This window comes from Pollachius pollachius (assembly GCF_949987615.1).
Source record: "Pollachius pollachius genome assembly, chromosome: 17".
Taxonomy (NCBI): Eukaryota; Metazoa; Chordata; class Actinopteri; order Gadiformes; family Gadidae; genus Pollachius; species Pollachius pollachius.
Window position 1 is genome coordinate 8902062 of NC_136950.1, and position 12408 is coordinate 8914469.

General features: G+C 52.4%; 1 protein-coding gene across 4 annotated transcripts in view; it reads right to left on the minus strand.

Moving 5' to 3' along the window:
• The window catches only part of slc4a2b (solute carrier family 4 member 2b), a 43613-nt gene that overhangs the window by 6470 nt on the left and 24735 nt on the right, over positions 1 to 12408 (minus strand). For all 4 annotated transcript variants that reach the window (XM_079754918.1, XM_079754920.1, XM_079754919.1 and 1 more), the window contains 11 exons: positions 11920 to 12100; positions 11289 to 11512; positions 9496 to 9629; positions 7995 to 8215; positions 6111 to 6247; positions 3801 to 3981; positions 3244 to 3379; positions 1729 to 1960; positions 1513 to 1627; positions 847 to 1031; positions 186 to 396 (listed from right to left, as the gene is read on the minus strand). In XM_079754918.1, the coding sequence (XP_079611044.1) occupies positions 186 to 396; positions 847 to 1031; positions 1513 to 1627; positions 1729 to 1960; positions 3244 to 3379; positions 3801 to 3981; positions 6111 to 6247; positions 7995 to 8215; positions 9496 to 9629; positions 11289 to 11512; positions 11920 to 12100 (1957 nt within the window). The remainder of the gene's footprint in view (positions 1 to 185; positions 397 to 846; positions 1032 to 1512; positions 1628 to 1728; positions 1961 to 3243; positions 3380 to 3800; positions 3982 to 6110; positions 6248 to 7994; positions 8216 to 9495; positions 9630 to 11288; positions 11513 to 11919; positions 12101 to 12408) is intronic.

The following is a 12408-nucleotide window of genomic DNA, read 5'->3' on the forward strand; positions in this document are numbered from 1 at the left end:
ATCATTTGGTGGTTTGATTTCTGAAATTTTTAGGTCCAATGTTTTTTTACCGCAAAACACAATCTCATCATGTAAAGTGGACCAACACAAGGTTCCTGTGTTTTTTTTTTTTTGAATGATCCGATATCAACCCATGGCCGTCTTGTGTCCAGGTGGACCCCGGCCTCAGGGGAGCGGGCCCTCACCCTTCTCCTCCATGCTCTTGGGCTCCAGCAGCTTGACCTCCTGCTCCTCCCTCTTGCGGAGCATCTCCTTCTGGAAGCGGGAGACCGAGTGCAGCAGCTCGTCCCCGCCCATCTCGGACGGCGGCAGCACGATGCTGAGGTCCAGGAAGCTGTTGATGGCGTTCAGCAGGTCCTGCCTGTCGTCTGCCAGGTAGGCCGCCTCGTGGAAGAGCTGGTCGGGGCCGAGGGGGAGGAAAGGGGAGTCAGGGCGGGGCTAGTGGCGAGTCACACGGGATCAATACTGAGGTCACACTGGGTTCACACTGGGTTAATACTGAGTTAATACTGGGTTCACACTGGTTTCACACTGGGTTCACACTGGGTTAATACTGAGTTCACACTGGTTTCACACCAGGTTCACAGCGGGGGTTCATACTGGGCTTATACCAAATTCACACTGCATTCACACTGGGTTCACAGCGGGTTCACACTGGGTTCACAGCGGGTTCACACTGGGTTCACAGCGGGTTCACAGCGGGTTCACACCGGGTTCACAATGAGTTCACACTGCATTAATACTGGGTTCACACTGGGGGATCACTGCATTCACAAGTCTCGCCTAAACACCAGGCGCTACAACTCTCTAAACCCAAAGGGTGTGATGTCAGATTCCCTGTCCAACCTTGTCAGACATGAGGGTGGAGATGGATCGTCCAATCTGGTGGTAGTCCATGCTGGTGCTGGGCGGGCCCAGCAGGACGAACAGGAAGCGGACCGGCACCGGGACCTCCAGCACTGAGTCCAGCTCCACCGCCTCCAGCAGCCGCACAAACGCCATGGTGGGCTGCTCCAGGAAGTCCAGGCTGCCTGGAGAACCGAACCAGAAGACACTTAGTACACCACTACGGATCGTAGTACACTGAACAGAACATACACTAGCAGAGATACTGCCGAATGGGGGGACGGCTGTGGGAGGTTGGGAGGCTAGAGAAGCGGGATGGACGTTGGATGGATGAACTGTTTGTTGGATGGATGGTAGGTTGTTAAGGTGGTTGGCCCAGTGGATAGATTCTATGTGTATGGTCGCATATGGACTAATTGATTGAAGGATGATGGATAGCGAGATAGATAGATGGAGTGAAGGATGATAGAAAGATGGATGAATGAATAGGTTGATAGACGGATGGCTGGAAGGTCTCGACATCGGCATTGTGTGAAGAGATTTAACAAAGAATACAACATGGCCGCCGTCTCCATTGTCTATTGGATCCTCTAACAAACAGCCCCTTGGCATGCAGTTAAAGGCACTAGCTGCTCTCTGTGTGGAGGAGGAGGACAGAGCACTGACCCACGAGGACCACCGTGGCCTCTGCGTTCTCAGGGATCTTCTCCAGGAGCTTCAGCTCGTGTTTGGACTTGGAGCGATGCATGGCCCCCAAGGAGGACTCCTTACTCTGGGAAAACTACAGGAAGACATCAGAGCTAGCGTCAGAAAACAGGGGGAATTAGGCCCTAGGCGCAAAGAAAATCCGGCGACCCATTCAAGGTCAGCCCCTGGACTCACCTGTGCGTCGTTCTTCTCTATGTCGATGCGGAGCTCCGCCTCCCCGGGGACAGTGGTGGAGCCCATTAGGGGGTCTGTGACCGAGGGTTCGGTCGGGTGGGGGTGATGGTGGTTGGAGGGCGGGTGGTGGTGATGGTGGTGGTGGTGGTGATGGGGGATGAGGCTGCCCAGGCTGGCTGCTGAGATGTTCCTCGGGAAGTGGGGCGTGTGCTCCTTCTCATCGCTCGGATGACTAGAGGAGTGGGTGGAGGGGGAGAGGGTGAGAGAGGAGGGAGGGAGGGTGAGAGAGGAGGGAGGGAGGGAGGGTGAGAGAGGGGTGAGAGAGGAGGGAGGGAGGGAGGGTGAGAGAGGAGGGAGGGAGGGTGAGAGAGGAGGGAGGGAGGGAGGGTGAGAGAGGGGTGAGAGAGGAGGGAGGGAGGGAGGGTGAGAGAGGAGGGAGGGTGAGAGAGGAGGGAGGGAGGGAGGGTGAGAGAGGAGGGAGGGAGGGTGAGAGAGGGGTGAGAGGAGGGAGGGAGGGTGAGAGAGGAGGGAGGGTGAGAGAGGAGGGAGGGAGGGAGGGTGAGAGTAGAGGGAGGGTGAGAGAGGAGGGAGGGAGGGTGAGAGTGGAGGGAGGGAAGGAGGGAGGGTGAGAGAGGAGGGAGGGAGGGAGGGTGAGAGAGAGGGTGAGAGAGTAGTGAAGGAGGGAGGGAGAGAGAGGAGGGAGGGAGTAAGGGAGGGTGAGAGAGAAGGGAGGGAGGGTGAGAGAGGAGGGAGGTAGGGTGAGAGTGGAGGGAGGGAAGGAGGGAGGGTGAGAGAGGAGGGAGGGAGGGTGAGAGAGGAGGGAGGGAGGGTGAGAGAGGAGGGAGGGAGGGTGAGAGAGGAGGGAGGGAGGGTGAGAGAGGAGGGAGGGAGGGTGAGAGTGGAGGGAGGGAGGGTGAGAGAGGAGGGAGGGAGGGTGAGAGAGGAGGGAGGGAGGGTGAGAGTGGAGGGAGGGAAGGAGGGTGAGAATGTAGAAGAAGAGGAAGGGATGGAGGGCAGAGTTAGCAGGAGGAAGAGGGATTGCATAAATGACATAATTTGCTGCTAGGGATGTCGCTTAGTGTCACCAGAGACAAGACATACAGAATACAAGTCACCCGCGCGCTATCAAGTTGGTCCTGGTCTAACTGGTCCTTGTTTAACTGGTCTAGATGTTACTGGTCTTGGTCTTACTGGGCGTAGTCTAGCTTGTCTAGGTGTAACTGATCCTGGTGTAACTGAGCCTGGTCTAGCTGGTCCTAGGCGTACTGGTCTTAACCTTACTACCCATGGTCTAACTGGGCCTGGTCTAGCTGGTCCTAGGCGTACTGGTCTTAACCTTACTACTCATGGTCTAACCGGGCCTGGTCTAGCTGGTCTGGTGTCACTGGTCTTAACCTTACTACTCATGGTCTAACCGGGCCTGGTCTAGCTGGTCTGGTGTCACTGGTCTTAACCTTACTACCCATGGTCTAACTGGGCCTGGTCTAGCTGGTCTGGTGTCACTGGTCCAGTTACCTGTGTTTCAGCAGCAGGGCCCGCAGGACGTTGGCCCGGTCCTCAGCCTTGATCTGGTCGGAGATGATCATCTGCTCCACCACCTGGTGGGCAATGCCCGGGAGACTCTTCTGGTCCAGGTCCAACAGAACCGCGCCTGGAGCAATGTAGAAGAGAAAGAGAGAATGCTTGCTTAAGACACAATACACATATACAGAGTGGTCCACATTCGGCCTCTTAAGGCTTAGTTACGGTTTCACGTTGAGCTAACGCAAGGGGGTTAACGGACCCCTTACGTCCTTACGGACCCTCCATCGGTCCACCGCAAGGGCCTGATGTGCGCATCCCAAAAACTGTAACCTTGCGTCGAGGCGATGCAGCAGCAAGGGTTGTGATTGGTCCGCTCACTAAAACCCGATGCAGAAACAAAAGCGTCGAAGCGACTTGCGTTGCGTCACCGTGGAACCATAACTAAGCCTTTACTCTCTCTGCTCTTCCTCCCCTTTCTCTCCCTGACAACTTCTTCCTTCAGCTCTTCGCCCTTCCCCACCCCCCATCCTCCTCCTCCTCCTGCTCACCATGGGAGATGGTCTTGCGTAGCTCCAGCAGGGATCTGAAGGAGAGCGAGGCGACGTGAGGCTTGCCCCAGCGCTCCGTCTCCTCCTCCACGTCCTCCTCAAACTTGATCCAGCGAGCCGTCTCCTTCCACTGCATCTCCTGGTTCTTGTCCATGGTGAGCTCATTCAGCTCCACAAACACCTGGAGGGCACAAGCACACACACACAAAGACAGACAGACAGACAGACAGACAGACAGACAGACAGACAGACAGACAGACAGACAGACAGACAGACAGACAGACACACAGACACACAGACACACAGACAGGCAACGACAGAGACACACACACACACAGTGAGTGAGAGGGGGTAGTGGACAGAGGTGAGAGAGCGTGCACATCCAAGCTCGTGCTGTCAGGAAGCAGGGGTGACGAGACACACACACACCAAAGTAAAAGACCTGCCCTGTTGACCGTGGAAGCAGGTTGAAAATACCTTTCAAAGTAAAAGCCTCAGAGCATGTGAATATTACCAGAACAACGACAGCCGACGTGCTCCACTCCGTTCCGGGTTATTCAGGCTCAAAAGACACAACAACACTTCTTATGGGGTCAGTAGCGCCGGTTATAAACCACACATAACCCGACCCATGTCCTGTAGTAGACACACGGGACCTCCGCTTAAACAACAAACCAACAACCACACCCACAAACCTGTTAGCCACCCTGTGAGCCAAACAAACTCCCCAGCCAGATGCTACCAGGTCCCCCCCAGCCCTCCCCTCCGTGTTGTTATCCTCCAGAGTCCGGGCGAGGGCCCCCCCCACACCATGCCCTGGCGGCCCGACCGCGCCACACACAGCCTGGGGGCGGGGGTCCGGCGCCTCACCTTCTGCTGCCGCATCTTGAGGAGCTCGGAGAGCAGCAGGGCCTGGGGCCGCGAGGCGGAGCGGAACAGAACCACCGGCTGGGTGGGCAGGGGGGGCCACAGGTCAGAGGGACGCGGGAGCGCTGCTGATCCAGACACCCGGACCCACACAGAGGACCGCTCCTCACACACACACACACACACCTCTACAGGATACCACCTCGGAGCTCTTGTTTACCTGTGGGTCTGTGGGTCGTCGGTGTGTGTGTGTGTGTGTGTGTGTGTCCGAATTTGTGTGTGTCGGAATGTGCATGTCTGTGTAGTGTTTCTGTGTGTCCATATGCGTGTGCGTTTCCAAATGTGCATGTCTGTATGTGTGTTTCTGTGTGTTCATATGTGCGTGTCTGTATGTGCTTGCATGCGTGTGCATATGCGTGTGTGTGTGTGTGTGTGAGTCTGGATGTGAATAAAACATGTCTCACAGTGTCTGGTTACCTGGGCTCATCCCTACGCCCTCCTCTCGCTCCCTCTCTATTGGGTGTGTGAAAGGAAAGAAGTGACTCATTCATTTTTAATGTTGTCCCGGTCCCTGGCCGACCCCCAAACAAAAGGAGATAGGGGAGGAGGAGGTAAACCAGAGGGGAGGAGAGATTGTAAAGAAAAGAAGAAGAGAAGAAAGTAGGGGAGCGAAGAGGAGAGAAGAGAGGAGATTAAGAGAGGAAGAGAGGCGGAGGGAAGAGAGGAAAGGAACAGGGAGTGGATAGGAGAGAGCAAAGAGGACGAGAGAGCAGCGGATATGAGAGAGAAGGAGAAGATATGAGGAGAGAGGGAAGGGAGAGAGAAGAGAGGATTAAAGGGGAGAATAGATGGAGAGAGATGGGGCGAGAGGATGAAAGACAGGAGGAGAGGAGAGGAAAGAGAAGAGTGGAGAGAGGGGGCCGTGTCTAAGCCTGTCCAAAACATTTCCATGGATCATCATTATCCTGCTTATCAGAAGGATTAAAAGGTCACAGTCATTTTTCCATCTTCAACATTTCTGTCCTACATATGTTTCTGGGTGTAAATCCCTGATTTGTAACACCATCACCCTCTACAATGTTAAAAAACCTGATCACCACCAAACCGTCTCTTTCGTTAAACACAAACACACACACACACACAGACACACACACACACACACACCATGTCCTAAGAAGGACTGCAGACCGACCGGCAGAGGGCGATGCTTAAACCCAGCAGCAGCGTGTGCATTAAGGTTGGCCCACAATGACACTTTGTCGTTACAGTGTGGGGAGTGCATACCTAACTTGATAAAATGACCAAACACAACTGTTTCTGTTTACCCTTTTAGATATTGATCGTCATCAACTGTGATCAACGTTGTTTTAAAGGGCATATCCCGTCCCCGGCCTGGGCCCGCCGCTGCCCCCTAGTGGAGGCTGGGGTTCTGCTGGCTCTCACCTCGTGGGGCGTGTGGTCCTGCTTGCGGCTACGGGTGCTGGGCTCCTTGTGGTCCTTCCCTGTGTGGACCACCTGTCCCTTGGTGCTCTTCCGCACCAGGTGCCTGCGGACCCCGGGGACATCTTCGAAGCGATGGCCTGAACAGAGGACACATTCCCGGGGTTAGGAGCCAGCAGTGCACCTTGGAGGACGGAACTTATCGTGGTTCCATTTGTTAAAAGATAGAGAATGATATGTAGAACGTTGACCCACCCCGTTAATACGAGGGAATGATAAGGACAATTTAAATAAATGTGTTGGAATCACAGTGACAATCTGACCTTTCCAAATGAAAAACAGGTAATCTTTAGTTTTCATTATTTCCCAGAACTTTATCAGACACCCTAAAGTCACCTCAACCGATTCTGTTCTGGCAACTCCATCCAGATACTGCAAACAACATTATAATCCCTGACAAAAATAATCACAGTGCAGTCTAACTCTAAGAAATAACAGCACATATGGATACTGATATGGAAACGGTGGTTTCCCCTTGAGATAAGAGCGCCCTTACCTGCCTCCACAGTAGTGACGCCCACATAATAAACTGAAAAACTCTCCTTCATTAAAACCATCACTGTGAAAAAACAAATACAACCTGGTACCGTCTCCAAACACAAAACACCCCAAAAAAGGCTGATTGTACGAATAGAGGCTTCCCCTCTATAAACCTTCCCCTAGTTAGTGATCACTCCACCTCCATGCTCCAACCAGGGGCAACCAGGCGCTGGTAAGTGGACCTGAAAAGTGCGGAGATGGGCCGGCCAGAACCTGGGCTTATCTGGACCCATGGGGGGCACCGGCCTCTTGAGGGAGGAATGGGCTTAGAGGTGGGGGGGTTAAGTTGGCACGGTTGCCTTGGTGATGTGACACCCGCAACCTGACCGGCGGCTGACCCGCGCCGAGGCGTGGAGCCGTCAGAGAGCGTTAGCGGGGCCGGGAGTCAGACAGAGCTGGGCCGGGCCCAGAGGGGACAGGAGGGGCGGGGCTGGTGGAGGCGGGGGTGCCGGTGACGGAGGTAAAACACTGCTGGTTGAGCAGCAGCCAGCTGCCCTCTTCCCAGGCTAATCAACAGATAGGAGATGTCCTGATGGACTTCAGGGTCATCCTCTTGGTTCCAATAGAGACCTTAATGAGCTTCTGAGCACTGATCCCTCATCCACCCACCCCGTCCTCCTTCTCCTTTCCCTCTCCCCCCTCACACTCCCCATCTCCCCCTCTCCCCCTCCATCCCCTCTCCCCCCTCTCTCTCTCATTAGTGCAGGCTGTATCTGGGGTCTGTTCCAGGGCCCTCTGATGCTGATGGGGGGGAACAGCTAAAGTTATTAAAGACCCTGTCTGACTTGCTCTCCGAGGGGGGCGGCGCTCTCCACTGAGGGGGCGGGGCCACCGGCCATGAATCATATGGCTTGGCCCCACTCCCTCCTGATGTGTCAAGAGGGCCCGCAGGTGGAACCAAACACAGAGCCCCTCGTTAAAACACACACACACACACACACACACACACACACACACACACACACACACACACACACACACACAGGAGTTGTAAAACTGTCTAGACATCACATACATGAGAAAAGTCTTGTGCCAGTGTTAGGAAACTAACCCAGTTTCTTATATCATACAGAAAAGTAATTAAGCCTAGGTCTGGTTATTGCAACCCCTACACTGAAAAGGTAGCCTGGGAACCAGACGGAGAGAATAAACTCTCTGCCCCCTCCTACGCTTCTCACCCAATGAGACCCAATCGAATGCGATCGACAGGCAAGCTGGATGCCCTGAACCAATCAAAGGAGAGATACCCGGATGGGTCAGGAATGCGCCGGGAGCGGTCTCTCTTACTCTTGATGCCGTCCAGGTCGGCGGAGGCCAGGGTCTGGGCCTCGCTCTCGTCGGTGGGGATGCGCTGGTACTTGGCCTGCTCCGCCCCCGTCATGTTGCCCGTCCGGCGGCGCTCCGTCAGGTCGTAGCTGCGGCTGGTGGAGGACACGCGGCCCAGCGGGGGGTGGTCCGCGCCCGCCTTGGAGGACGCCGGGCTGGCCGGGCTGGGGGACTCTGGCTTCCTGGGGCGGGGCGGGGGGGGGGGCGAGGAGGGAGGAGATGGAGGGATGAGGAGGGAAGGAGGAAAGGAGTGGGAGAAGGGAGAAGCGCAGTCGGACCGCTCTTCACCCACAGAACTTGAAACACAGATATGAAGTGAGATGTTCCTCCGGGAACTTCGGGAAAGTGTTGCGTGGCTCAGAACTTAGAAAGCCCTGTGAAATGTGATCAGCGACTGAACTGTTTGCACTAGCACTAATAAATAATAAACACAAAAATGACTAACCTGGTTTTTCCTGTCCAGCTGTTTATTTTTGTTTCGTCACTTATCCAAGTTGCTTTTAACGAAAATGTAAGTAACGAGATGTAAACGAAAAGGAGAGGCCGCAATCCTATGAACCACACGCATCAAACCACCTGGACCAAATGAAGGTTTTAGGAGCCGTTTTAATGAAGACGACAAACGTCTTCGTTCCTTCAGTCCTCCACCCCAAAACACCTCCAGGTTACTCCAGACGAAGCTTCAGGTAGATCAACCACCCAAACACCACCACATGCCCTCTGTTACCAGGGATGCTTCAGGTCTTTCAGACGTTCTGGAAGGGACTGGACCCGGTCTTTGGGCTAGAACAGACGAACCGACTGCAAACCAGCCCCGTCTCTGGTACCAGAGGACAGGGGGTTTCTATGGCAACGGCTGATATATGGGGAGGTTATTGGGTCTGGTCGGATCACACGCAGCAGGCCCTCTACATGCCAGGGTCATGGTAACCCGACAGCCAATCAGGCGAGCTTCTGAGTGGCTCTCGGCCAATGAGGGTGAAGAAGACTGGTAAACGTTTCTCGAAAATGACGAACACGATTGTTACACAACCGACGCCACAGCAGGTACACCGGCGCGGAGACCAGGGGGAGACTTCTGTCCTCCCACCCATAACAATGACAGAATGAATCATGCGTTCATGTGCACATGTGTGTTACAGATGCACAAATGTCCTTAAATAGTAGAGAAAGAACATCAAGTTATATTCAAACTTCAGTGGGATTGGCGGCTTGGATAACAGTCTGCCAAATTCAATCTACTGTCAATCTAGGCTGCGATCTTTGAAGATCAACCAATTAGATAGGTGCGGACTTAGGGGAGGGGGCTTAGCCTCTCTAGCTCTATCAAAGATCAGTTTCAACATTCCAAGCTCATAGATCCCCACAGATCCTCCATATTCGTCAGAACAGCTGTCAAACAGGAACACAACTCAACATTCATAACAGAAAGAAAGTTTCCAGGTTGTTTTACGGGACTCACTCTGTGGAGGTGGAGTCATCAGTCTCAAGCCCAACACCAGACTGGGTCAAGATGCTCACGTCTCGGACCCCATGGGGGGTGGTGGAGGAGTCGGACCTGTAGGTCATGTGGGGGTCCTCATCGGAGACGAAGAACTGTGGAGGAACACAGGAAGGGACAGTTGAAGAAATGTTAAATAGCTAGGGGAACACAGGAAGTGACAGTTGAAGAAATGTTAAATGGCTAGGGGAACACAGGAAGTGACAGTTGAAGAAATGTTAAATGGCTAGGGGAACACAGGAAGTGACAGTTGAAGAAATGTTAAATGGCTAGGGGAACACAGGAAGTGACAGTTGAAGAAATGTTAAATGGCTAGGGGAACACAGGAAGTGACACTAGAAGAAGGCCTTGAGGTGATGGGTGAGGGTGATGAGGAGAGAGGCCTGATGAAGTAAGTGGGTGTGGCCTGGTGTGAGTAGGACATGGTGTGGGCGTGGCTTGCTGTGAGTAGGACATGGTGTGGGCGTGGCTTGGTGTGAGTGGAACTGGTGTGGGTGTGGCTTGGTGATGGAGGAAGGTGAGTGGTACATAAAAAAAAATTAGCACTTAAATGCATTCTATTTTACTTTTTCTAGAGCAGGGCAATTGTAAAATTAAAAAATGTCCCCCCTTGGATCAATGAGATGTAATGTACTCATTTTTTGGGGGGGCTATTAACGGGAAATAAGGTAGGACTTCGACTAGCAAATTATGTGAAAACAGTATTTTGCATGAGGATACGATGAAATAGAGGAAGGAGCTTTATTCTAGGAATAACAGCTGCAGTGAATAAAATAAACAATACATATTGTTTATTAGTATTGTTTATTTGAGAGGTTCATACTAAACTAATACACTGAACATACTTACAACAGAAGCATGGATGGAAATGAGGAGCATACGTTTTAAATAGTTACATTTAGCATATGGACAGACCTAGTTCTGATACTTTTATCCAAAGTGGATCAAGATAAGTTCAGATCCATCTCATTTAGTAGAAGGCAGGGCAGGGGTTAGCATGACTACAGGTTAAGCTGTGGACAATGTTGATGGTACCCAGTACCTCTGGGCTGGGAGAGGTGCACCCTAACGTACACTGACCCCCCCCGTCCCTATTAGGCTAATATTGTCACTGCAACCTGAGACAGAGAGCTGACTGACCGAGAGGCCGATGAAATATTCAGAGAGGAAAATATGCTCACAGAGACCCGTTCTGTTAGTGTGTGTGTGTCAGGGGCTTCACCACATACCAACACCCTGTCACCCTGGGGGGGTGAACGCTACAGGAGCAGAGAGGTCAGGGGTCAAACCACAACACAGGGGTTAGGGGTTAAAGAAATGCTTTGTCTAAAGACACAGTAGTGAGGTTTGGGATGCATTCCTGGGGAAATATATAGTATAATAGTAATAGTACAGTAATATAATACATATAGAATTATAGTTATCGGTATAGTATGAAAGGAAAAGCAAATAATACTAGTAAATAAATACTATAGTAATAGTATAATAGTACTGTTATAGTATAGTAGCTATGGTTATAGTATGAAGTGAATAGTAAAATACAAAAAGTAATAGTATAATAGAACTGTAATAGTTTAATAGCTATGGTTATAGTATAAAAGTAATAGTAAAATACTAATAGTAATGGTATAATAGTACTGTAGTAGTATAATAGTTATGGTTATAGTATAAAGTAATTGTCAAATACAAGTATAGTAACGGTATAGTAGTATCAGTTAATGAGGGGAGAGGGGTCCCGGTGAGGGGGGGGTTACCTGCACGTCTTGGGGCCCCTCCGTCTCCGACTGGGAGGTGTGGCTCTCGAGCCCCTCCTCCTCCTCCTCCTCCTCGTCCTCGCCCTCTTCGATGGGCGCCCCCCCGACGGCGCTGCCCCTGTGGTCGCGCTCCTTCTTCCTCTTCTTGCTGCTCTTCTTCCTGCGGCCGTCGGGCGGCAGCTTGGACAGCGGCCGGTGGATGTGGTGCGAGGAGTGGCGGTGGTCTGGGGGAGAAACGCACACACACACACACACACACACACACACACACAGCGTGGTTCAGACCCACGCAGCACAGCGACGGACACGCTTCACTGGGGCAGAACTGAAACGGAGGACATAGCAGGAGCACGAGGGGGCTGAGGCTATTCTGCCTCCCTGAGGTGGTCGCATCGGTTAGTAGGGGCACGGGAACTATGGCGGCGGCCATCTTAAAAAAAAAAACTTCATGGGTTTGAGCTTTCTGATGCCCTCAATATAATTCTGGGTTTCAGATTAATACAACTCTCAAATGTATTATGTGTCTGATTCTTTTGTGCGTGGCTGAGTTCTGAACGTGGCTGTCACACACACACACACACACACACACACACACACACACACACACGTACACACACACACACACACTTACTTAGGATGTCCTCCTCATGGTAGTTGCGGTGCTGGTCGTCGGGGACAACGGAGGAAGGGCTCAAGATCTGCTGGAAACGCTGGACGCCCAGGGCCTTGTTCAGGTCGTCTTCATCCTCCTCTTCCTCGGCCCGCGGGGCCCCGCGGATTGAGGAAGAGGAAGAGGAGGTGGGGGCCTCGGGCTGCAGAGAACAGACAGTGACACACAATACATTTAACTACATTTTTTTACATCTCAATAAATGCCTCGTTTTGTTTTTTGAAATAAAACATCATTTTATATATAATTATATTTCATATTATAAATGGAATGAAATTCTGTTAAAAGCATCTCATTCGGGACAGACAACCTCATTCTCCCTTGAAAGCTCTGTAACAAGAGTGGGAGTGCAGTTCAAATGCACCGCCAGTAGAGGGCGCTGCGCTGCAGGGAATCTCCCACCGCAGCGAGCAGCGGGTCATATGGTGCTGTGACATGACTGTAAAATCA